Below are 26634 nucleotides of genomic sequence, written 5' to 3'. Positions count from 1 at the left end.
CCAAGGTTCTACAAAATGAACAATTGAATATCGTATGCTATAAAAACGTTTAAAAAAATAATTACTACAAGATTTACAGTGAAAATGAAAAACTTGAGACACACACAGGGCACCCTTAGACTCTCATGTGATGCTAATGACTTATACTTTTCGAAAAGAAATACAGCTTATCTCAAAGTGAATTAGTTAAGTCAAACTCAAATCCTAAATCAGATTAACAAATTTTAAATAAAACATTCTAACTGCTCAAAGGAAAACCAATATTGAAATGCTTGGGCTTCTTTCACTATAAAATTGAAATTAAAAGAATTACTAATAAACATCAGTTATGATAACATAATCCATGGAACATCTCTTATAAACAGAAGCAATATGAAATCAGAAAAAATCAAATGAGAATAAACAAAGTCACTTACATTTAAATTGACATCTATCACACTCCAGTTTTCTTTCATGAAATCCTAAATTTTTAAAATTAAATTTAAAATCCGACTTTTGTTATAAAATTCCACAGACGACAAATAGCACCTTACCTGTTCATAAGCCCACATCCTGATTCCTGCCTCAGGCGCAATTTTAAAAACATTTACACCATTTCCTCGCCAAAAAGAACGAATTCCTCCTTCTTTTACCATGTGCTCAAACCCACCAATTAAACTCAATCTTCCTGGCTTTAAACTAGGAATCTAAAAAATAAAAAAAGTAAACTTATTGTTTTAAATTTATTTTCCTGGGAATATGGCATTGATATTATTATTACTAAAAAAAATGATATAGACATTTATAAATTTATTATCTTTAACATCATATTCATTTTCCTTTAGAAACATAAAAAATTGATATATTAATTTTTGTTGTACCCAAATACATACTTTAACTAATCTCATACAACAGTGAAAAGAAGAATAACTTGAAGAAAACAGGAATAACATAATAACCGGAGAACTTCTGCATATATAAGATGTGTTGTTACTGCTAAAATATTTCAAGATTATTAAAGAGAGCACTGAAATATGCACTGAAAATAGAATGAATGAAAATACATCAAACTTTCAAGAGTGGATTCTTATGGATAGTGAGGTGATATGGGTTGCATTGTGTACCCCTAATTTCATATGTTGAAGTCCTAATTCCCATTATCTCAGAATGGATCTCATTTTGAGACAGGGTCTTTACAGAGTAAATTAAGGTCATTAAAATGGGCCCTGACATCTAATATGACCAGTGTCCTTATAAAAAAAAAGGGGGGAGGGGGAGGTAGAAATTTGGACACACAAAAACACACAGAGGGAAGACCATGTAAAGAGACATAGAGAAAAGATGGCTGTCTATGAGTCAAGGAGAGAGTCCTGAAACAGATCTTTCCCTGACAGCCCTAGAAGGGACAAACCCAGCCGACACCTCAATCTCAGACTTCTAGCCCCCCAGAACTGTGAGACAACAAATTTCTGTTGTTTAAGCCAGTCAGTTTGTGATATTTTGTTACAGCATCCTTAGCAAACTAAAACACAAAGATTACATGTCATTTTAATGTTTTCCTTTACACTTTACTGTGTTTTTCACATTTTCTAATATTTGATAATAAAAAAATTATTTTTAAGAAAGTGAAAATTAAAATATTAACAAAATACCTCTTATTTATAAGGGAATAATAATGAGAGAGCAAGATGAAGTGGGCACTCTCATCTCCTATGGGTTGAAAAGTCTAGAAAACAATTTAACAATATATACACAGCCTTAAAAATGTTCATGTCACTACTTAAACTTCTAGGAATCCTTTCCAAAGAAGTAGTCCTAAATATAAAAAAGATTCGTAAACCATGGTGTTCATCATTATGAACTACTATGAATAATCACTTAAAAATAGCTTTAAAAGTTTTTAAAACCACCTATATGTCCAAGAATAGGGAAAATATGATAAAATAAATAAATTACGACACATCCACTTGAAATGCTATATAGTTATTAAAAACTTTATTTGAAGAATTTACAAATACTTGAAATATTTGAAGAATATACGGCATAACAGGAAAACATGCTCATGTTATACTATTAATCATAAAAAAATAAATAGAATATAAATTATTCATGCAGTAAGCACTGCTATATAAAAAATATATATGTAAACAAGAACAAGAAGACAATGCCCTAAAGTGTTAATAAATGATCATTTGGGGTGGTAACAAGATAGATAACTTTTCTTCTTTCTACTTTTCTATTTACCAATTATTTCTTAGTTAGGTATATAGTCATTTTATTTAGAAAACACAATTTTAAAAAGACCAAACAAGGAACTATACAAAGTTTAATGTGGATTTGATAAAATAGTAATAGTGCTATTTATTCATCTTATTTTTCCACACACACACACAAAAAGATAGCTTTCATTTTTTTTTTTTTTGAGTACCAGCTACGTGCCAGGCATTATGCTAATAAGCACTTTATCAAAAGTAAAGTAGCAAAGCCAGAATTCAAACCCAGGACTCTCTGACTATAAAGAGACCTCCTCTTAAACTACAGTAAATGGCTCTACCACTCGACACATGTCCTTCTCTAGTTCACAGTATTCTTTTCCAGTTGTGTGAAGCTCACGAAGTAACAACTCCATCAAGAAAAAGGACAAGTTCTAATGAACTCATTTCACTGTCAAATATAAGTATGAATGAAAACCATGGCATAAGAAGGGCAGAGTCCCTCCTTCCTCTTGCTTCTCATTATATTACTCTTCTCTCCTATTTCTAACCCATTTTTCATCATATTCCTTCTCTTTCTTTCTAGCTCTTCTTTTCTATTTGCCTTTTCTATCTTTCTATCTCCCTATCTTTCTGTCCTCTCCCTATTCCTCTGTATCCAACTACCTTATTTCTTTCTCTTTTTTCATTCTTTTTAGAAATACCCCCCGTTTGCTCCACATTTTTTCACTCTCCCTAACCCACTGACCTATTTCCATCCCCTGAGAGAACTGATCATACCTGCCCTGTCTCCTACAATACCCATATAGACTTATCTATCTTGGTCAATATCATCATTGTCCTCACACAGATATGTTGTTTTTATTTCCATAAGGTTCTGGAGTATAAGAAATATGCTTTCTCATCAAAGTGTGTTCCCTACACTTGTCTCATTGAATTAAAACCTCTTTATTTCCATTGAATGCATTAACCAAGATATCACCATATATTTATGTGAGAAATACTAGGTGTAAGGGAAATATTTACCCCTTCTTGATGTTCCCTGGTACTATATGTATCCCCTGTCTGGACATGCAGCACTTATGTCGCATTTTATTATTAATTGCTTCATTACCTATTTTTCCTGATAGACTGCAAATTCTGTAAGGGTAGAAATGTCTAACTTACTATCAAAACTCCCAATGCCTTCTAGGCACATACTACATAATAGGCCTTAAATAAATATATGTGGAATGAATGAATAAAGCCTCCATTTCCAAAAGCTACCTTTCTAACAGTCATTATTTTCCAAAAATGACATACCTATACAAATTTAGTTCTTTATTGAGATGACTCAAATCTTTTTTTGAATAAGGCAGAAGTATAAATAAGCTAATTCTGAATTATGTAATGTTACCACTATTATATAGTTAACCCACATTGTGTAATAATAACTATTCAGCTCTTTTTGTGGGACCTTGGAGGTGATCGGCTGCTTCAGGATGAAGTTGAACATCTGCATCCCAGCCGCTCATTGAAGTAGATGATGAATACAAATTTCCTATTTTTTTTAGAAGTGCATAGCCACAGAAATTGCTGCTGATGCTCTGGGTTAATACAGGAAGGGTTATATGGCCCAAATCAGTGGTGGGAACAACAAACAAGGTTTCCCCATGAAACAGGGTGTTCTGACTCATGGCCATGTCTAGCTGCTACTGAGTAAGGGGCATTTCTGTCATGGACCAAGAAGAAATGAAGAAAAAAAGTACAAATCTGTTCAGAGTTGCTTTGTGGACGCCAATGAGTATTCACAACTTGATATTGTTGGGGAAAAAAAAAGGTTGGACTAACTGATATTACTGTGCCTCATTCCCTGGGACCTAAAAGCTAGAAGAATCTACAAACTTTATAATCACTCTAAAGATGACAATGTCCACCAGTATGTTGTCAGAAAGGCTCTGAACAAAGAAGGTACAAAACCAAGAACCCAAGATTCAGCACCTTGTTTTCCATTCGTCCCACAACACAAACATCAACTATTGCTCTGAAAAAAATCAGAATATTAAGAAAATTAATAAAGAGGCTGCAAAATATGCTGAACTTTGGACCAAGAGAGTAAAAGAAGACAAATAAAACAACAGGAACAAATTGCCAAGAGATGGAGGCTATCTCCTTTGTGAGCTCCTACTCTAAATCTGAGTCAGTCAAAAATAAGATTTTCTAGAAACAATGATCAAGATGGTGGAGTAGGTAAATATTGTGCTCACTTCCTCCAACAACGACCTCAACATTACAACTAACCTACAGAACAACATTGAGAATTGCCTGAAGTCCTGCAGGAGGAGGGGGGAGGGGAAAAGGTGCACTGAGTTCCCTGAACAGTCCTGCCTGGGAGTGCTACGAGCTCCACAGAGCTGGTGGCAGTGCCCAGGCATCAAGGCAGAAAGCAGAGAAGCAGGAACGGCAGAGAAACAACAGTCAGTTTTTAACGGCTGCAGTTGCAAAACGAAGGCTGAACCGCAACGCACATCCCCGAACCATGAGGGCTCCACACTCTATACCCTCTGAGACCGAACACCACACAGCCCCAAGGGAATCTGAGTAAACACTACCGAAACTGTCAATAACACTGACAGGGACTGAGACTTAGGGTAGGAGAATGATTGACTATCTATCTATAAGAGAAAAAACAGGCATTATTAAGACTTTATATAAAGCAGGGATCCAAGAGGCTTAGATGCCACCTAATGGAAACTAAAAGAAAAACACCTTCTTTGCACAGGCTAAGGAGAGACATTTATATAATAAATCTTCTTTCTGAAAAAAAAAAAAAAAAAAAAAAGCAGAATACGCTTCCATTAATGCCCAAGTGAAGAAACAGTCCATTAAACACTATGAACAACCAAAGTAACAAGGCATCTCAGAAAGAAAGAGAAAAATATCCAGAAAATAAGCTTACAGACAAAGAAATATGCAGCTTTAATGACAGAGAATTCAGGATGGTACTTCTAAAAAAACTCAATAGGTCCGAAACGATTCATATCAACAATTTCAGGAATTGAAAAAACAACTAGATGAGCAGAATGAGTTCTTTAGCAAGGAGACTGAAACCCTCAAAAAGGACCAAATAAAACTTCTGGAGATAAAGAACATACTTCAAGAGATGAAAAATGAAATAGCAAGCTCGGGAAATAGAGACTACCAAAAGGCATAGAGTGTCTGAATGGATAAGAAAACAAGGCCTTTACATATGCTGCCTCTAAGAGACAGACACACAGACTGAAAGACACGCAGACTGAAAGTAAAGGAATGGAAAAGGATATTTCATGTAAATGGAAACAAAAAATAAAAATAAAAAAAGCTGGGGTAGTACTACTTATACCAGACAAAACAGACTTTAAAACAAAGGTAACAACAAGAGACAAAGAAAGACCCAGCAGTTCCACTTCTGGGAGTTTATCTGAAAAAACCCAAAACATTAATTCAAAAAGACATATGCATCCATACGTTCATTGCAATGTTGTTTACAGTGGCCGGGATCTAGAGGTGGCCTAAGTGTCCATTGGTGGATGAATGGATGGGGAAAAGGTGGTACACGTATACAAGGAAAGATCGTTCAGCCATGAGAAGGAATGGGATCTTGCCATCTTCGGCAGCATGGATAGACCTGGAGGGTATTATGCTGGGTGGGGTGGGTTGGACAGAGAAGGAAAGATACCAGGTGATTTCACTTATGGGGAATGCTTCACTTTATGGAGAATCTTAAAAGCAAAATAAACAAACAGAAGAGAAACAAACTCATAGATACAGGGAACATTTTGATAGTTGTCACATGAGAAGGGCTGAGGTGAAGGGTGAAAAAGAGGAAAATTGGTAGTTACAAAATAGTCATGGGGATATAAAACACAGCGTAGGCAATATAGTCAGTGATATTGTCATAACTCTGTATGGTGTCAGACAGATACTAGATTTATCAGGGAGATAATTTCATAAGCAATATAAATGGTAATCACTATGTTGTGCACCTGATACTAATATAATATTGTATGTCAACTGTAATTTAAAATGCAAAATTATTTTAAAAATAAATACTATTTTATAAGAGTATTAAATAAGATAAAACATCAACCCAAAATAAAAAATGTTCATAACTCATTACCAGATATCACGAATGTTTTCAAAAAAAAAAAAAAAAAACAATAGAACACTTAAGTATTTAAATTTAATTACAAATTTAAATTCACTACACTGTGGATTATTAATTTTTGTATCCTTACAGAACAAGTATTCAGCAAATATTAAATTTTAACAGTATACTTAACAGATTAAATCATGCACTATTTTATAACTATTCTTGACAACCCATTACTCAGTAAAATAAAGGTAACTAGGTAACACTACCTCTAATGAGGAATTAGTCAATAATACACTCTAAGTAACTTCTTTTCCAATTCTTAGAAATATTCTTAGTATTTAAATAGTAGATCAGAATCATGCCATTATGTTGGTGTCAGGAGCTAGAGATAACCAATCATTAGACTAATCATGTCTTATCCTTTTTTAATAGATTTAGTCAGATTTCTGAAAGAAAAAATCTTCTAATAGAGTGATTCTACTATTATTTCAAATAGAAATTCACTTAAAACGTACGAGCACCTTTAAGAAAATTAAAAAAACATTTTAATATTGAAAATAAGAAATCTTATAATTTCAGGAAAATGTAACACGTTAATGAGAAGTAGTACTAAATGTTGCCAAAACATTTATTCTGAAAATTATGGAGGATTTTTCAAGTGACTTTAATGCTTCTGGGGTAAAGTGTGCGAACTACCTGCATCATGAGTTTCAAGCGCTCGAAAGGTGCCGTGCACGTCCTAGAAACCGCGCCAGCGATTCCTCCAGCTACCAGACGCCTCCACCAGTCTCCAGAAAGCTTTTCCTCTTCAGTAAACCCATCTGGAATAGCTATACTCTCCCCTATGTCAATTATCTGATAAAGTTTAAAATAAAAAAATAAAAGAATTAGACAATAAAACAAAGAGTAAACACTTGATAAATTAAAAGGATAACTTTTTGCAAAGATCAAAAATAAAAAAATAAAAGAATTAGACAATAAAACAAAGAGTAAACACTTGATAAATTAAAAGGATAACTTTTTGCAAAGATCAAAAACCTAAAGATATTTTCATATCTCATCTCCTGTTAATGAAGATTTGATGATTTTCTTAGCATTCGTACTAGAGCAAATGATTTTTAATAATGCTTTCAGATACAGATTTAATGTAAAATAATTCCAACTGATGAAAGAAATTAAAGAAGACACAAAAAGATAGATATGCCATGCCCACAAATTAGAAGAATTGATATTGTTAAAATGTTCATACTACCCAAAGCCATTGATAGAGTCAATGCAACCCCTATCAAAATTCTAACAGCATTTTTTCACAGAAATATATACATAAAAAAAAATCCTAAAGGATATATGGAACCACAAGACCCTGAAGAGCAAAAGCAATCCATAGACATGAGAACAAAACTGGAGGCATCGCACTCCTGATTTCAAACTCTATTACAAAACTATGGTAATTATATCTAATAAGGGGTTAATATCCAAAATGTATAAAGAACTCACACAACTCAATATTAAAAAGAAGAGACAATCCAATGGGGAAAAAAATGGGCAAAAAAACTAAAGTGACATTTCTCCAAAGAAGACAGACATATATAGGAAAAGATGGGTCACATCACTAATCATCATGGAAATGTGAATCAAAACCACAATGAGTTATCACCTCACACATTAGAATGGCTAATACCTAAAAAAAAAAAAAAAAAAAAAAAAAAACTAGAGATAACAAGTGTTGGCAAGGATATGGAGAAAAGGGAACCCTTGTACAGTGTTGGTGGGAATTTAAATTGGTACAGCCACCATGGCAATCAGTATGAGATTCCTCAAAATCTACCATATATATGAACTATTGTAGAACCATTATATGAAACAGCAATTCCAGTTCTTGGTATATAGCCAAGGAAATGAAATCATGATCTCAAAGAGATACCTGTACCTCCATACTTATTGCAACATTACTTGCAATAGCCAAGATATGGAAACAAGCTACATGCCCATCTATAGATTAATAGATAAAAATTATGTGGTAGATAGACGATGATGATAGATAGATAGATAGATAGATAGATAGATAGACAGATAGATACAGACAGAGATATAGATACACACACACAATTATTTATCATTAAGCCATGAGAAAAAAAAGAAATCTTGCCTTTTGCAACAATATAGATGGACCTCGAGGGCATTATGTTAAGGGAAATAAATCAGACAGAGAAAAACTAATACTGTATGGTATTACTTACATGTGGAATCTAAAAAAGCCAAATTCATAGAAACAGAGAGTATAACGGTGGTTGCCAGGGTATGAAGAGTGGGGAAATGGGGAGATGATGGCCAAAGGGAACAAACTTCCAGTTATGAGATGAAAGTTCTGGGGACCTCATGTACAGCATGATTGTTATTAACAATACCATATTATACACTTGAAAATTGCTAAGAGAGTAAATCTCAAATGTTCTTTACCACAAAAATATAAATAGGAATTTTGTGAAGTGATGGAGGGGTTAATTAACCTCCTGTGATAATCATTTCACAATATATAAGTGTATCAAATACTATGCTATCCTTAACTTATACAATATTATATATAAATTACAGCTCAATAAATCTATGAAAAATAGACAAAGATACAAACAGACAATTCATAGAAAAGGATATGTGAATATCTAATATTTCTATAAAGAGATATTTAAAATGTGCATTAAGCCAACAAGATACCACATTATGCCCAAGAGAATGACAAATATTAGAAAATTGGATAATACTAAATAACAATAATATATATATTAAGAAAAAAACAAGAACTTTCATGTATTGCTGGTGGAAGTAAGCTGGTATAGCAAGCCATTCTGGGAAATAATATAGCTATACAGTATTTCATAAATTAAGACTGGCCACCCTAGCAAAATTTACAAATGTATATTTATTTTCACTCAGAAATCCAGGTAGTATGCTTTAAGGTACATAAAAGAAAAGCATTTTTGTGAGTGCAGAGTTGGAGAAAATCTAGATATCTATTACTAGGGGACTGGGTAAGAAGACATGTGAAATGCACACTATGTAGTAGTTAGAAGCAATAAACTACATGAACCCACGACGAAAAGGACAAATCTTAAAATTACGATGTTGAGTGAACAATGCAAAATATCAGATATGGCCTTTAGCACAATACTATCTGTGTAAATTTTAAAAACACACATGAAACAATAGTTTATGATTCCTAAGAGTATATACATATTCAAGAACACAGATGAGACATTAGAATAAGTGCCTATCATAAGTAACATTTACTGAACACATGTTACCTGCTCAGCCCTTTTCTAAATACACTAATATAATTCTCGAAACTCTTGTCATTATTATTCCCAATATATAAGTGAGAAAATTGAGGCACAGAGGAGTTATATAGCTAGTGGGTAGCAGATGTGGAATTAAAACCTAGGCAGTCTGACTCCAAAGCCAAGGCTTTTAGTATTCCCCTACATTGTCTATGAAGAGGAGGCAAGACGTCTCAAGGACTGAGGCAAATAGTACTCCATGAACAAATAACTTAACTCCCTGCATCTGAAAACCAAAAAAGAAAAAAAGAGTTCCTAATTACAAAATTTCATTTGTTCCTCATAACTCTGAGTCAGTAAAAGAGCAGGTAGATGACATATTTGATCCTTTCCGATTCGAAAATTTTGAATCTTAATTTTTGACTTTCTATTTCCTATGACAAAAGACGTAATGGAGTACATCGTATCTGTGAAAAAAGAAAAGTACATAATTTTTCTACTTTTCTAGAACAGTGACCTTGATGAGTTATTTATTCTCAATACAAAGTAGGCCCTTTCCACGGATGGGTATCTATTTTAAGTTCTAGGTTTTAGCAATCAAAGAAATTGTGGTAGCTGTGCTTGTGTATATAATACTAACACTCCTTACTAAATTAGTAGAGTATTATTTAGGAGACAATATTATTATCACTTTAGCCACTGAGACTGGAAGTATTACAGCAGTTACATGATCATAATAACGGCTATGACATTTATAACAACATAAAAATAGAGTAAAATGCAAAGTAATCTTACAGTATAACGCTTCCAGAAACCAGCAATTTCATCAACACTTGCTGCAGGATTAAATAAAAAGTAGACTTTCCATTCATCCCAGTCTATTGTCACTGTTCCATCACTATCAATGCTGAAATTTTAAAAAATAGTGCTTATAACAGTTATAACAAAGTTAGCACCATTATAAAAACTAATTAAATGTTTCTTACATATTTATTGTAGAAACCACTCCTTTGAGCTTCATAAATATTGCTGTATTTTCATATTTTAAGACTTCATTTTTTACAAAAATTGAGAATATAATAGATTTCCCACATATCCTCGCACCCAGTTTCCCCTAATGGTGACATCTTACACTATTATAGTAAATTTGTTACAATTAATGAACCGATGTTGATATATTATTGTTAACTAAAGTTCGTACTTTATTCCGGGTTCCTTAGTTTTTAACTAATGTCATTTTTTTGGTTTAGGGTCCCATCTGAGATCCCACATTCCATTTAGTCATCAAGTCTCCTTAGGTTCCTCTTGGCTACAACAGTTTCTCAGACTTTCTTTGATTTTTATAATTTTGACAGTTTAGGGGAGTACTGGTCAGATGTTTTGTAGAACGCCCTCTATTGCAATTTATTTTGTATTGCTTTTTAATTATTTACTTGTATATATTTCTTTCATTCTTGCCTATCGCCTTCTATAGGGAAAGACTATAAGTTACCTTTATATTTCTAGCACTGAGAATTCTATGTTTGTTGAAGAATGAATGACTAAAATTGATTGGAGATTAATCTTATACCTTTTGACTCTTCTAATAGTATTTTTTCCTCTGATCCTCTTCTCCCTGCTTATACCTTTAAATCAACTTTAAAATAAATTTTTACTTATAAATTTAAAGAGAAGGCTCTCTTTTACCATGCAAAATTCAGGATTTACTCAACTTTTAAGCATGGCAAATCAAAAAATACATCAGATGTTTCTTTAAAATCTGAGTAAAAGGTGAAATTAAGCAAAATGCTTTTTCAATTGCATTTTTATTAATGGAAAACCTAAAAAAAAAAAACAGACTTCATTTTGCAAATGAGAAGATCAGTACAATTCCAGTTCCAGCCAAAACAAAATAATGGATGTAGAATTTATCCTTCTACTATAAACAATTATAAAATTGGACACAATATATGAAGCAACTGTTTTCAGGCACTGGACTACAAGCAGGACATGGTTACGATACTTGAGAGAAGAAAACACATGAATTGAGTTCCCCATTCACTCTGGTCCTTGTCTGGGGATACTTTACAAACCGCAGGATAGAGAAGTAGTAGCCTAAACAGAGAGCAAGTAAATAGAAAAAACAGAGAGCAGAGCTGAGGGCTGCTGAGGGGGCAGGAATTTGCGCTGCAAATTTTTCAGGGTGCTCTAGAAACTATATGGGTATCTCGTTGCATCTTTGGCCAAATACTAAGCTATGTGTGACTCAATCAGTCTGACAAAAGTAGTTACTGCAGGGCTGTGAGTTTAATGGAAATTCTGTAGCCGAGCAATGTTGTAATTGAAGAAAGGCAGGAAGAAGAAAAGAAGAAAGGGAGGGAAGGAGAGAAGCACTACATTAATAACAATTAGTTTCTAACATGGAATATTAAACAAAAACAAAAATGAAAACTATTAAAAATAAGGATAAGGGCTGACCTTTGCAGAATATTTTTTGCCTGAGCTTCAGAAATAGTCATACCCAGTGAATTCAAAGCAGCAATTATTTCTGAAGTTTCTATCACGCCTTTAAAAAGTGAACAAACGTCAAGTTAAAGTATCTGAAAACATAACAAGGCGAAACACACTTAGAGAACACAATAGTCTTTGAAAGCTCATGTGTTTTATAGGCCTCTAATCCCATATTCACAACTGAATTCACAAGACTTAAAAGCTCTAAAAACTCAAAGAGGTTTTGTAAATTTGGCACCAAAATTCATTTAGTGGCAAAATCTGTCTTAAAATGATATGTTATAATAACTGATTTTAGTCAATTATTTGTCTAATTTACTGTTGTTATTCCTTTGTTTCACTGAAGGAATATTCATATACAGTTGACCTTTGAACAACAGGGATTTGAATTGCAGATAAATCCACTTAAATGCAGATTTTTTTCAATAAACACAGTAGGGATTTCGAATCCCTAGGTTTCCTGTCTGTGGGTTTTATTTGCCCTGGGCTCGACCAGCCCCTTACTGAAATCAATATTTTTGCATTCCCAACTTTGGTTTCCCAAAGACAAATCAAAAATACTGTTTTCAATCCACAGTTGGTTGAATCCACAAATGTGAAGGGACAAGTAGAGTTAACTTTTGTGGGGCTCAAGGTTATACTTAGATTTTTGACTGCACTGAGGGTCAACGCCCTAAACCCCTGTGTTGTTCAAAGGTCAACTGTATATAATGGCAGAGTGATGCCCCAGACCCAACTCGGAGTATTACATAATATATCACATGTGCAATGTATTGCTATTCTAAAATCCAAATTCAAATTTCTAAACATATATGTCCCCAAGAATTTCCAATAACAGACCGTAGATCTATAACAGATCTTGATTATTATATTTACTTGGAAAGAATTAGAAAGCTAATTCTATTCAATATCTGATTCAGGGACATGTAAATCAGGAAACTCAACATTTTATAAAGAAAGCTTTAAAAGAAATAATATACTTTAAAAGAAATAATAATAATAATAATAGAATGCCAAACTCTTTTTAACACAACCATATACTATGTTAAATAATTTAAATCACACACTATGTTTAATGCAAGCCTACAATGCATCTCAATCTCACATTGCTGAATCTTGTAAAGGAAAAATTAAGTATTCCATATTCTCCCCAAATTCTAAAACACTTACCTAATCATGTCACTCCTCAAGTCCAAAATGTCTTTTATTCCTCCCTTGTATCAAACAACTAATTGAGGATACCCAGTCTTTTAAAATGTGAGAACAACTATTTTATGTTAAAAAAAATCAACTTTAATGTCACCTAGTTGAAAAATATGTAATGTCAAAATCTATTATAAATTTAGTCATATTTTTCATTTGTATTTTATGAACCATAGCTGCATCTGCACACATTTATAAATAGTACATGTATGTATAAAACACTTATTTAGCCAAAAAACAAAGCCCAGTGTTCATAAATAGAATCTCAGATTCTTTGCAGTGACTCCAAGGCCCCTAGTGTTCCAAGTTCCATGGGGTAGGATTTACTGGTCGATTCCTCAGCCTATAAATCAAAGTTTTCTTCAACTGGGAAAGCTGGATCCTCTGCTTTATATCCCATTATAGTCTTCAAACATACTCAACAATTCAATAATTTAAACAATTTTTCAAAAGTCTACTATTCAAACCAACATGCTAAATGAAATGAGGGAAGCCAAAGATTAATAAAACAACACTCTTCCAAGGAGTTTACCAGTTTCTATGAATACACTATTTTAAAAATACATCACACTGTGCTAAATGTATGTTATAGAAGAGTAATGGATAAGGTGCAATGGAAGGATAAATAAAGGAGTGAAACAGACGAGTCACAGATGAAGTACTGTAAAGGATAACCAAGAGACCACCAAAGAACCGAAGCATTTCAATGAAGGCAAGCGTAGGAGCAAGATATACTTATTTGTTTAACAAAGATTGATTGAGAACTTACATATAGTATAAGAAAGCAGGATAGTAGCTACTTTGGAGGGTGGTAGTGATTTAAAGGGGATGCAAAAGGGATGCTTCTGAGATGCCAGTGATATTCTGCTTCTAAATCTGGATGTTGTTTTCATGCTGTCTATTCACCTTGGGAAAATTCATGGAGCTTTTACTTATAATGTATGTACTTTGTTATATATCTTATATATCAATGAAAAATTCCTACAAAAATAGTTAAGTTAGGGCCAGACCTGAAATGCCATATTAACCAGCTTTGACCTTGTCTAGCAATTTCCCAGTTCTGCCTTTGTTCAAGCTCTTTTCTCTGCTCAAGAACCCTTTCATTTCATTTCTGTTTATATATTGACCCAGCACATATCTAAATTGTCTCCGGGCACAATTAAGCTCTCCTTGTACCATTTTTATAGCAATTATTATAGTCTATACTATATATGGCTATGTATGTTTACTCTTACTTCCCCAAAATGTATGCTTCTTAAGAAGTTTGTTTACACAGTTCTTAGTGCACTAGCTCACATAGAATGCTCAAAAACTGCTTCATTGAACTAAAATATATACGTAATCCTTACCTTAAGTTAAAAACTCAAGCTGAGATATAGGGGGAAAAAATTAGGTAAATGTGATCCAGAATATAATCAAGACCTATGGACTGAAAGGGAGATTCAATGTTGTCTTTAATTATATGCAGCAAGCTTCGACTGAGATGGACTTGAAATGGATTGGATATGGAACAAAAGTAGTTAGATGGATGGAGGAGGAGACTGCAACCATTCCAGGATTGTCACTCCAGGGAAAAATACAAACTATTTTTTTCCTGTAATGTGATGTACTGCTAAGTAAAAAGCCATCCCAGAAGTTAGTGGCATAAAAAAAATGTATTTGATCATGAGTATGCAGTCTGAGCTTGGTTCAACTCATTGGTTCTTCTGCAGATCGTGCCTTGGGTCACTCATGTGAATTCAATTATACTGAGGTTTGACTACAGCTGGAAATCCAAGATGGCTTCACTTACACATCTGTCAGCTCAGATGGTAATGTAGTGCAATTAGGGACTAAATGGGCATCTCTCTACATGTGGTCTTTCCATCTGGGTACTTGGTCCTCTTTTCCAGTGGCTCAGAGTGCTCATGAGGGGACATTCCAAAAGGACAAGCCCCATTGCACAAGTATTTTATTAAGTCTCGCCAATGTCCAAAGCAGGTTAAATGGCCAAGCCCAGTTCGATGTGGTCCAGAGCTATGCATGGCCATGAACCCTGGGAGACGTGGTTTACTAGAATAGCCAATATAAGGCAACATTACCTAACCTTCGTAACCTTAGTGTTCTTGTCTGTAAACTGTAGCTGCTGTGAAGATTGAGCGAGATAAAAATAAGATATAGAAGATAAAATAGCTAGAATAGACATGGCAGACAAGAAGAGTTCAACAAATGTTAGCTCTTTTCCTACCATTTTCTTAAAAAAAAAAAAAAAAAACTGCACCCAAAAATAATCTTAATGGTGAAATTATGTTTAGTAATTACTTCATTCACATAGTTATAACAGTCCATGGATGTATTAGCTGAACAAGAGCAGGGCTCAGATACTTCTTGGTGAGAGAAGTCCAACAGATCAATTCACCTTGGGGCTTAAATGCTTCCAGCTAGTGAGTCTGATAGTCCACCAGCCCACATACATCCTCTTGACTTCACCGATCAGCATAAAGCCTGGAAAGCCTCCTGCGAGACTGAAAGGGAGGGGTAAAAATGGAATCCTGTCTAGTGTTAATGTTTAACACATATTGATATGTAATGAATTGGGAGAGTCTCAAGAAGAAGAATGATGATGAGAATGACAAGACGGAAAAAGGTGTGATATAGGGAGCAAGATCCTGTCATTTGATTTTGGGGGAAATTTCAATTCCAGGGTCAATGAAGTACGACTGATATCCAAAATTATCCTGTCCCAGCCAATCTGGAAGCACTGTACACCCTGGAATAAAGTGGCTGCATGTTCATATGAATTGAAAAAAGCTCTCTCTTGAGGCCCCAAATATTCTGGTATCAAACTCCTTCTGATAATGGCTAACAAGAGGAAGTGGTATATTAGTTTCCTGGGCTGCTGTATGTAACAAAGTACCATAACCTAGGTATCTTAGAATAACAGGAATTTATTGTCTCATAGCTGTGGAGGCCTTAAGTCTGAAACCAAAGCAGTGCCCTGCTTCCTCTAAAGATGCTATGGTAGGTCCCGTTCCCCTCTAGCTTCTAGTAGCCTCAAGTGTCTCTTGGCTTATAGATGCATCACTCCAATCCTGACTCCATCATCGAATGACCACTTCACATCATCTTCCTCCATGTATGTCTGTCTGTGTAAAAATTTCCCCTTTATATATGGCATACCTTAATGACCTCATTTTAACTTGACTACTTCTGTAGAAACCTATTTCCAAATAAGGTCATCATCTGAGGTACTGGGGACTAGGACTTCGATGCATCTTTTGGAGGGAGACACATTCAATCCATAACAAAAGAAGTATTCTCTTTCCCACAAAACCATCCCGGCTAAGGTAAACTGGCTGAGCTCTAAACAAAGGTGGTCCCAGAGGCAGCAGGAATAACGACAAAGACAAGAAGCAGCTCAATCACAACGACACCTCCTCAAGGCTGCTAGAGCCTGAGCTCTGCAGTCCAGGTGGGCAGCAGCACTGATGGCAACAAGAGAGGCACCTACTGTCACAGCTCAGGTGCTCAAAACAAATGAAGCTCTACCTGCAGAGGATGATACCTCTGTAGGACTTTGGAGACTGAGCTATGACATTCAGTTTGACTAGTCAAGGCAGAAATTAAAAGATCTATATTATTAATCACTTATTACTTTGGGACTTCCTCTTGCCTCAGAAAGAGTACTATTCCCAATGGCTATAAGCACTGATTTGCAATTTTACTAGGGACGAAAGTAATATTATGTTTATTAATGGCATCCTAATTTCACTAATTATCTGACATAGTGGATATCAGCTTATAAATGATGATCATAGTGGTAACCATCAACAATAGAGTGAAAATCCAAAACACAAGAACGCATCAATCTTAGATCAACAGTAATCGATGACCAAGTTTAATTTATAGACTTTAATAGGTAGTACTTCTAAATCTTCTAGATACTATTTCAGTAGGAGGGCCCAAAAAGGCCTAAACTTCCTTTTGGAAAATGAATGGTAGCTTGGAGCACTGTGACTTTGGTATTAAGGGAAATGTAACCACTTTTGTGCTCACCGGTCACTAAAGCCGGTGACAGTCAAGTTACATTTTATTTTAACCAAAAACCAATCAGTAGAATATTTTAAATCGCTTTCCTAGTACACTTAGAATTTTTAAGTTAACAAAAAATAGATTTCACAAAACTTAAAAAAATTAACATATGTTTCTTAAATAGGGTATAATTAGCTTCTAATTACCCATGGTGGATTAGCCACATACGGATATAGAAGTGGCATTCTACTTTCACATTTAGTCTTCTGATTCAAGGGTTTGTAACATGGAATAGTAGAGTATACTTCTTCAAATCAGCATGAATGCTGATCACAGCACTATGTGTAAGAGTAAAAATCTGGAAACATCTTAAACATCTAACAATATGAGAATGATTAGATAAGGGTACTCAAAAATGGACTAATTGAGTCATTAAAAATTGTTTGTAAAGAATACTAAATGAAGTAGAAATGCTTACATTATAACATTCAAAGAAAAAGTGAGACACCAAACTATGCAATGGGACTGTATAAGTAAAGAGAGAGAAACCAAGAAAGAAACGTAGACAAAACGTCTAGAAGGATATCTAAAAATATATTAAAATGTTAAACCTGATCTCTAGACAGCAGGGTTACACATACCTTTTATTTTACTTTCAGAAGCTTTTCTGTGTTATCTCACTTTCCTGCAACTGAAAGATTTTCAAAATCATCAAGAAAACAATAAATGCCATTTTTAAAACTACCATGACACTTTCAGCTCATATGTTTCAAAACGGTGGAGAGGCCTATGTACTACACCAAGTGCTTTAAATTGAGAGGGCCAAATTGTTTTATTAAAAAGATGGTAACCAGATGATTGGCTAAAGAAGTTGTGGTACATATATACAATGGAATATTACTCAGCCATAAGAAGAGATGAAATACTGCCATTTGCAACAACATGGATAAACCTTGAAATAATCATACTAAGCAAAATAAGCCAGACAGAAAAGGTTGAAAATCACATGATATCACATATGTAGGATATAAACCAAAAATCAATAAATGAACAGGACAAACAAACAGAGACTCATGGACATGGACAATGAACTATGGTTACCAGAAGGGAGGGGAAAAATAAAAAAATAAAATGTTAAAAAAAAGATGGTAACCACACAGATATTACATATAATACTAATAAATATAGTTTATATATTATTCTTAGAAATTTAAAAAAATGCAGCTAAACAAGTAATAGACTTGAATCTTTGATAGTTAGAAATAAATTAAAGGCTAGTAAAAATATCCTTTAGTACTGAGTCATTAATCACATTAAGCTAATTGTGAATAAAACACACAAATATACACACCATCATTATTGGTGTCCAGACTATTAAATGCCAGCCTCATTTTTTTCTCATGGTCTTTAAGGTATTTCATAAATTCTTCAAAGTCCAATTTTGAATCACTATTGGCATCTGAAGCTTTTAAAAAGTCCTGCAAGAAAGAAGAAACTCATTGTAGAGACACATCGCAAGTAAATCCACTATACCATACTAAATCACTCATATTCATTATGATTTCCATCAGCATACATTGCGCCAGTTTTTTAGTCACAGCTACGAGATTAAGTAGATTGATTTTTTTTTAATTTGTACAATACTAGAGTCAATAGCCACCATGCAATTCCAAATAATTATGAGTCTTGTAAGTACTTACCTGAGGTTATCAGTGAATGCCAAGTACCTTGAAAGACTAAAGATACTAAGATACACAGTCTTTAGATACTAAGATACATAGTCTTTACTAAGAGAGTTCACAAGTATTAATTAAATGAGATAAAATATGTGAAATTCTAGCTTAATTGTTTGAGACCTAAACATATAAAGTGAGAATATATATTCAGATCTCACTGGAGTGTCGTGCTTTATAAAAAAAAATTAACGATGATAATTTTTAAATACATATCATCCATATTTCCAGTAGACTCCTGCATCAAAGCCATAGGCCATGTCTTGCTCACCTTTGCACCATCGATGCCTACCATAGAGTATGGCACACAAAGGCCATTAATCGATGTTTGCTGAATTGAAAATTACTGTGATTTAGGCACTGGATTAGGTGCTAGGGGCTAAAAGACAAGATGCAGGCCCTGCCCTGAAGGAAGTTACTGACTAGTAGAGACCACTCACATAACCAAAGAGAATATGTTAAGCGACAAAACGGGAATGTATTCAAGGCCCAGTGGAGTTTGGAGAGATTCAGGAGCACCTGCACAGAGGAAGAGTGCTTGAGCTGAGCCCTGCAGAAAAAAAATAGGCATTAACTGGGCAGACAAATAGGGAAGACAGTCCAAGAATCTTTGCAAGTAGGTAGAACATATGTTAAATAGAAAAAACACAATAATAACGATAGTCATAAAAAATAACAGCTAATATTTATTGAGAACTTACTTCTAAGCATTTTGTATATATAAATTCATTTACTCTTCATAATAACCCTAAATGGTTCCAATTTACTTAAGAAAAAATGCAAAGTAGAAAAGCAGGAGATAAGATAGGCAGGGGAGAGATCATGAGAGGCGTTATATACCACAAAAAAAATTTCAAATTGATTCCAATGAGTGGAATACATACAGTACTTACATGGGAACAGTATCAAATAATACTAAATCAGTGTGAGAAAATTTTTCCTGTTTCAATTATCTTTCAATCCTTCTGATTACAAAATGGAGAACATCTCAGTTTTGTGCTAATATGCCTCAATATTTGCCAACTTAAAAAAATCAGAGTATAAGCATCAGGTACAACTTTGTCAAACAATATAGTTTTTAACAAGAAATTAATAACAGTATTTTTATTTTGTTTTATGCATATTTTTAATCTACTAGTTTTCTAGCTATAGTAGCACTATGAAATTTTAGTTTAAAATGAATTTCTTCACACACAAACGAATCAATTCACTTAAAACAATTAACAGTATAGTCAGTTCTTGTTTACAGCTAACCTCATGAAGTTGGGAATGTTGCTGTAAATGATGGAGTGCCAGTGATCAGAGTTAGAAAGGCCATTCCAGTGGTAGACTTTGATGAGAGAGAGAGAGGAAAGATAAGAAGTAAAAAGATCAGTAAAAAATCTAAAGGAGAAATGAACCTCTGAACTCGAGGGAAGATGGTAGGAAACAAGATACAAAAGATCTTTAGAAGGTGGGAGGTAACTTGATCACTGACACAGATAGAGAGGGTAAGGGAAAAAGAAGAATCTAGAACTCTGAAGGTGCTATTTGACTTGCCGGCTGCAGAGTGGGATCTTCCTCTGAGAACAAATCGGGTTTGCAAGAAAAAGAGTTGGGTGGGGCGGGGTTGAGTTAAGGAATAGGCAAAAAGGAAAAGAGATATGCGGGACTAAGTTCCTAAGTTTGAGCTTCAGTGTCTATAAAACAGTGAGAAATCCAAAATAGCAAAGTCGGGAGAAACATTGGGTGTAGTGCTGATGAGCTATCTTCATGATGTCTAGCAGACGCTGTGAATTTCAAATGTGAACTGTGAAATGTGAACTTGGATGACATCAGAAGAGGGACAGAGCAGAAGCAATGAGAGTAGCCGAGATCACTGAGAGGGTGACAGAGAAAGGGGCAGGTGGGCGTCGGCTCTGAGTAACACCCACCCGCGATGAAATTTCCTTTTTGGACATTTATGTCATTCCCTGATCATCTTCACAATTTTTCCCATAACAAAGTGATAAGTGGTAACCTACCGTTTAATTCACCTATTTTGCTTAATTGGTTTACTTTTTAAGAACAAATTTATTTTTAAAGTAAACTTTCTATCACTACCATAACTAGAAAACCAATTTAAGTGGCCATAAATCAAAAGTAACTATAAGTATAAATTAACCCAAGTAAAAAACAGACAAAAGATTTAAATAGGCAATTCACCAAAGAAGATTTCAAAAGGTTGTAAGCACAAGAAAAGATATTCAAAAACATCAGTCATTAAGGAAATGCAAATTTTAAAAAAGTGAGATATTTCTGCCCATTCATTAGAATGACTATGATCAAAAAAGCTAAATGTTGGCAAGGATATGGAGAAACCAGAACCCTCATTGATGGTGGGGATATAAAATGGTGTAGCCACATTGCAAAGCAGTTTGGCAGTTTCTTAAAACATATACTTACTAAATGACTCAGCAATCCTACTCCTAGATATCTAAGAGAGGTAAAAGCAGATGGCCACGTAAAAACTTATACACAAATGTTCACAGCAGCATTATTCATAATAGCCAAAAACTGGAAACGAACCAAATGCCCATCGACTACTAAATCGATAAAAATTGTGGTATATCCATACAATGGAATATTATTCAGCAATAAAAAGGGAAAAAACTACTAATAGTATGCTTAAGTTAAATTAGCCAGACACAAAGGACTACATTGGTTTTTTTCCCATTCACATGAAATCTCTAAAACAGGAAAAGTTATAGAGACAGAAAGCAGATCAGTTGTTACATAGGGGTGAGGATGGGGGTGGAAACCGCAAAAGATCACAGGTAACTTTCTTTTTGAAGTAATAGAAACGTTCCAAAATCATATGGTGGTAATGGTTACACGACTAGATAATATGTACTAAAAATCACTGAGCTGTCTACTTAACAATAAGTAAATTTCATAGTATGTAAATTACACCTTAATAAAGATGTTTTAAAAATTAATATATGTGTTAAATATTGTTGCCACAAAAAAAAAAGTAATTTTTTTTATGGCAATTTCCCGTCAAGATGGCAAAGTAAGTAAATGCTGTGCTTGCCTCCTCCCATGACCACATTAAAATTACAACTAAATTTTAAAACAACCATCCTTGAGAACCACCTGAAGACTAGAGGAATAAAATTTCTATAACTAAGGACATAAAGAAGAAACCACGTCAAGACGTGCGCTGGTCCCACGCCCAAGCATGGCATTGTCTGGGCTGCAGAGGTGTCTCCTGAGGAGCACGGGTTCCCAGCTGCACCGGGGATCCCCAGCCCAGAGCACCAGTACCAGGAAGAGAAATCCGGGGATCCCCAGCCCAGCGCACCAGTACCAGGAAGAGAAATCCCCCACCACATCTGGCTGTGAGAATCAGCGGGGACTCCATCCAGGTGAGATGGAAGGCTGCTGGAGTACCAGGTATCCCTTAAAGAGCCCTCGCTCACAGACCCACTTGCTCACAAACACTCGCACTAAGCTCCAGAGAAGGGACAGAAGCTTGAAAGGTACCAGGGACCTACAGGGAGAAACTGAATTATCTGGCTTCAGAGCAAGGGCTAGAGGGGCAGCTCTGGCAGGGACAGAGTGCTGGTAGCATCACTGTTCCTTTGCTGAGCCCTCCCCCAACCCAGCCTGCAGTCACAGGTGGGCACCAAATCTAAGTATCCATGACACTGGCTAATACTGCTCACCTCACTCTGGTGATACCCTGAAAACCAGCCCTACCCAATTTGCACACAGGCCCAAACCTCCTTCAGAGGCTATTCTTCATAAGCAACCAACCTCAGCCCACACTGTGGTTTTCCCTAAAATCTCTGAAAAGTCTAAAAACCCCAAACAAGCAGTGGCTGACCTCAGTGTGCCCCATACCTCTTGCTAATCAGCTCCCGGCACTAGCAGCAGCCAGCCTGGGTTTGCAGCGTAGCCTCCCCCAGGTGCCTCCAAACCCAGCACAGGCAGCTACCAACTGCAGATCATTTTATAGCTCCTACCAGGTGGCCCTGGGCCAGGTACAGGCAGCAGCTGACCTGGGTCTGTACCAGAGCCCCTCTCAAGAGGCCCCAGAACCAACAAAACTGGTAGCTGGCTTCAGACCACACCAAAGCACAGCCCAATTAGCTCCACAAATGGCGCATCCAAAGGGCGGATTCAGCAGACGCCAGAGCCCCACTACAGCAAATCTCACTCCATAGGGTCAGCTCCTACATAATAACTCATCTGCCATAGTCACAGCCAGTAAGCCTGAGGGTCAATCCCGCCCACTGACATGCCAACAGCAATCAAGGCTCAACTACAACAAGGGGGCACATACAACCCACGCAAGGGACACACCTGGCACACCCAGCTCAGGTGACCAGGGAGACTGTGCTACTGGGCAGCATAGGACATCTACTACATAAGGCCATTCATTTTGTTTTTTAGATTCCACATGTCAGTGGAATCATATGGTAGTCGTCTTTCCCTGTTTTTTAGATTCCACTGACATATGTTACAACATGGATGAACTTTGAGGACATTATACTAAGCGAAATAAGCCATTCACAAAAAGACAAACACCGTATGATTTCACTGTATTTTTTTTACATGAAGTACTCAGAATACTCAAAATATAGAGATAGAAAGTAGAATGATGGTTTCCTAGAGCTGGATGGAGGAAGGAATACGGAGTTTAATAGGTATAGAGTTTTCATTTTACAAGATGAAAAGTTTCGGAGATGGATGGTGGTACTAGTTGCCCAACATTATGAATGTATTTAATGCCACTGAATTGTACACTTAAAAATGGTGAAGATGGTAAATTTTATGTTAAGAGAAATGGGGAAAAAAAAAACAACAACAATATCTCATCCCAGAGTAAATAGCAGAGATTAGTACCACCCTTAAAGATACCTGGGGGTGGTGATCCCTTTTTTTTTTTTCACCAGTCTAAGCCCTACAAAAGCTAGGTGGATCACAGTGGAAGAGGACAGTGGAGTACTTTAAACCTAACCAAGTAGTAGAGGAGCCAATTGCAGCAGTGGATACAGTTGTGGTACCTTTACTAGAGATGAACACATTTCAGAAACAACATGTAGCCACTGATATAGTGAATGCATTGATTTATATTTACCAAGGAGGACCATATGGCAGCTGGCATTCACATGGGATGGGCAATAATATACATTTAAATCTCCCACCCTCTGTCATAAAGGAATCTGGTCCATCTACACATTCACAGAACATCACACTGTTTCACTATATTGACATCATGTTATTTGGATTAGATGAGCAAGGAGTAGCAACATGTTGGAGGCCTTAGTAACACACATGCACTCCTGAGGGTGGGAGATAAGAGTCACTGAAAAGAAGAGTCAGGGGTCTACCTCATCAATTAAGTATTTCCAGGACCAGTGGTAGGAAAAACGTTGCATGGAATTTATAACAAGCCCTCGAAGGAGAATCTTCAGCAGAAAACTATAACTGGCATGCTATGGGGCCACAGTAGAAACAGAGTGCTTCACTATGGGACATCAAATGACAACATAGACAGAGAGGCCTATCGTGAGTTGGGTTCTGTCATACCCACCAAATCATAAGTTTTGGTGAGCCCAGAAAGCAGTCCATATGATGGAAAATAATACAATCTCAGGATCAAGCACAAGCAGAATCAGCACAAGCAAGCTACACAGTGGTCCAGATCTCCGTACCCCACCACTGTTACACCATAACCAGCAGACACAGGAGGAAAAAAGATGAGACCGGTTTGGGGATGGGTTTCTTAGTGTGTAAGTGCAAATTGAGAAGCACTGTATGCACTGCTCTCTGATTCCTACCTCTCAGGTTTCTTCTCTGATATCCCTTCTAGGGTAAGCAGGAGCCTAAGATACTTGACAGGCTGAGGGAGGTACAGTGTCCTGGAATTCTGGGCTAAGAGAAGGAAGTAGAACCAGACTGTTCTAAGAGACAGGGTTCAGGGACAAAATCAAAATAAAACCATGCAGATGGTTTGATTAAGTCATCAATATGAAGAGACTAAGCAGAGTGGGAAGATATGGGTATGAGATAATGAGATAAAAATGAAATCGGAGCAATAGGCTTTGGAGCACAGAAGTCTTAAAGAATTTCCTGAGCTATAGGGACAGTTTGGACTTCACACGCACACATGAAATGAGAGGGGTAATATCTGAAGACTATTCAGCATTGACGAGGGAAAATGGTTTAACCGTTTCCTCTTGATATCCTGAAACTTCCATGTAAAGAATTTTTAAATAATCAAAGCAAAACCCATCCAGAGGAGGAAGACATCAGTACTTTAGGCAAGATGCTAAACAGTCGGCTGAAGTGCAAACGCATGGATCAAGGTCTGATTCCCCCTAGACTTTCTATGTCAGAAAAAGATGGTAGCTCTAGGGACCCGTTTGTGCCTGTCGTTGAAGCGTGAACCCTGCGGGGGTTGTGAACGTCCTTATTACACGGGTCTTTGGCTCCTGCCTTCACAAAAACCAACGCGACCTCCGAAATTCTGTGTGCGTTCAGTAAATGTTGAACGAGTCATCAGACGCCCACTTGGCATCTCCCAAAAGGCCCAGGAGGGGACTTTGGTCGTTGTGGACAGTAGCCGTCTGAGGAAGGTGGAGACCGTGCTTTGCCGGGCTGCGTGATTCTGCGTGATTCTGCGTGAGGGGCTCACGGAAGAGAACCCCACCCTCGCAGCGAGGCCTTTGAAAGAAGCTCCAGAAAGGGCCAGTCCGGCTCCACCCTCCGTCCAGCATTTCCGCAGACTCCACGTTCTCTCGGTCCATTACCTTCTCCAAATACAGGTCCAACACCGAGCTCCAGTTTTTCAGCCCCTCGTGGAGCTCTTTGATGTCCACTATCCCGTCCCCGTTGCGGTCCAGGTCTCGGAAGAGGGCCTCGTAGTCGAGGGCGTCCTCGCCGTCCTGGCAGGCGGCCGTGGGCAGCACGAAGCCGCGCAGCCAGCGCAGCACGGCGCGCCCGGTGCGGGCCCGCGGCGGCGGCGGCGGCGGCGGCGGCGGCCACATGGCGTCCCGCCCTCAGGCCGCGCCACCTCACCCGGCCTCGACTGCGGCGGCTGTGGCAACCGCCTGCCGGAGCCGCCCGGGGCGAGGGGACCCGCGCCCGGGGGTTCTCGGGCGCCGCCCAGAGGCCCCTGGGGAGCGCGGGCGCGCCGGAAGTGCGAGGAGGCGGCTCCGGCCGCGGTGGCCCTGCGGCCTGCGGTTGACACGCGGCCGGCGTGAGTGCGGGGAGGCGAAGCGCACCGCCAAGCGGCGTGGAAGCAGTGCTCGGTGTCTAGACTCCCCCGGTGCGGGCAGCAGTTGAGTCGCTCTGACCTGCATCCTCCACCTGAGTGTCCAGTGCTCTGGTGCCACCTCTCCTTCCAGGGTGGGTCATCGCCTTGCAGTCGGGCCCTCGCTGACCCTACAGGGCAGGTCTAGAGAGGGCAGACCTCTCAGAGGAGCGTTGGCCCCCGGGTCCCAGTCTTTCCCCGTTTCTCACCCAACCTAGGTTGCTTCCAAGAACCTGCCTCTCACTTCCTCTACCACCTACCGACCACCTACCTACCTTGCTAAACTTCCTTGTCACGACATCCAAAGGACACTTTAAAATCCCCACATTCATAT

General features: G+C 37.0%; 1 protein-coding gene across 1 annotated transcript in view; it reads right to left on the bottom strand.

The window, feature by feature from the left end:
* The window catches only part of LOC107518291 (calcium-binding mitochondrial carrier protein SCaMC-1), a 35367-nt gene extending 9333 nt beyond the window's left edge, over positions 1-26034 (bottom strand). Inside the window, exons 1-6 of the mRNA XM_016159793.2 lie at positions 25798-26034; positions 18637-18763; positions 12039-12126; positions 10377-10488; positions 7003-7161; positions 534-686 (exon numbers count right to left, since the gene is read on the bottom strand). Of these exons, the coding sequence (XP_016015279.2) occupies positions 534-686; positions 7003-7161; positions 10377-10488; positions 12039-12126; positions 18637-18763; positions 25798-26034 (876 nt within the window). The remainder of the gene's footprint in view (positions 1-533; positions 687-7002; positions 7162-10376; positions 10489-12038; positions 12127-18636; positions 18764-25797) is intronic.
* Positions 26035-26634: the final 600 nt, after the last annotated feature.

The sequence above is a fragment of the Rousettus aegyptiacus genome, unplaced genomic scaffold, assembly GCF_014176215.1.
Source record: "Rousettus aegyptiacus isolate mRouAeg1 unplaced genomic scaffold, mRouAeg1.p scaffold_m13_p_17, whole genome shotgun sequence".
Lineage (NCBI taxonomy): Eukaryota > Metazoa > Chordata > Mammalia > Chiroptera > Pteropodidae > Rousettus > Rousettus aegyptiacus.
Note: the sequence above shows the minus strand (reverse complement) of the source record. Positions and strands in the feature narration are given on the sequence as shown.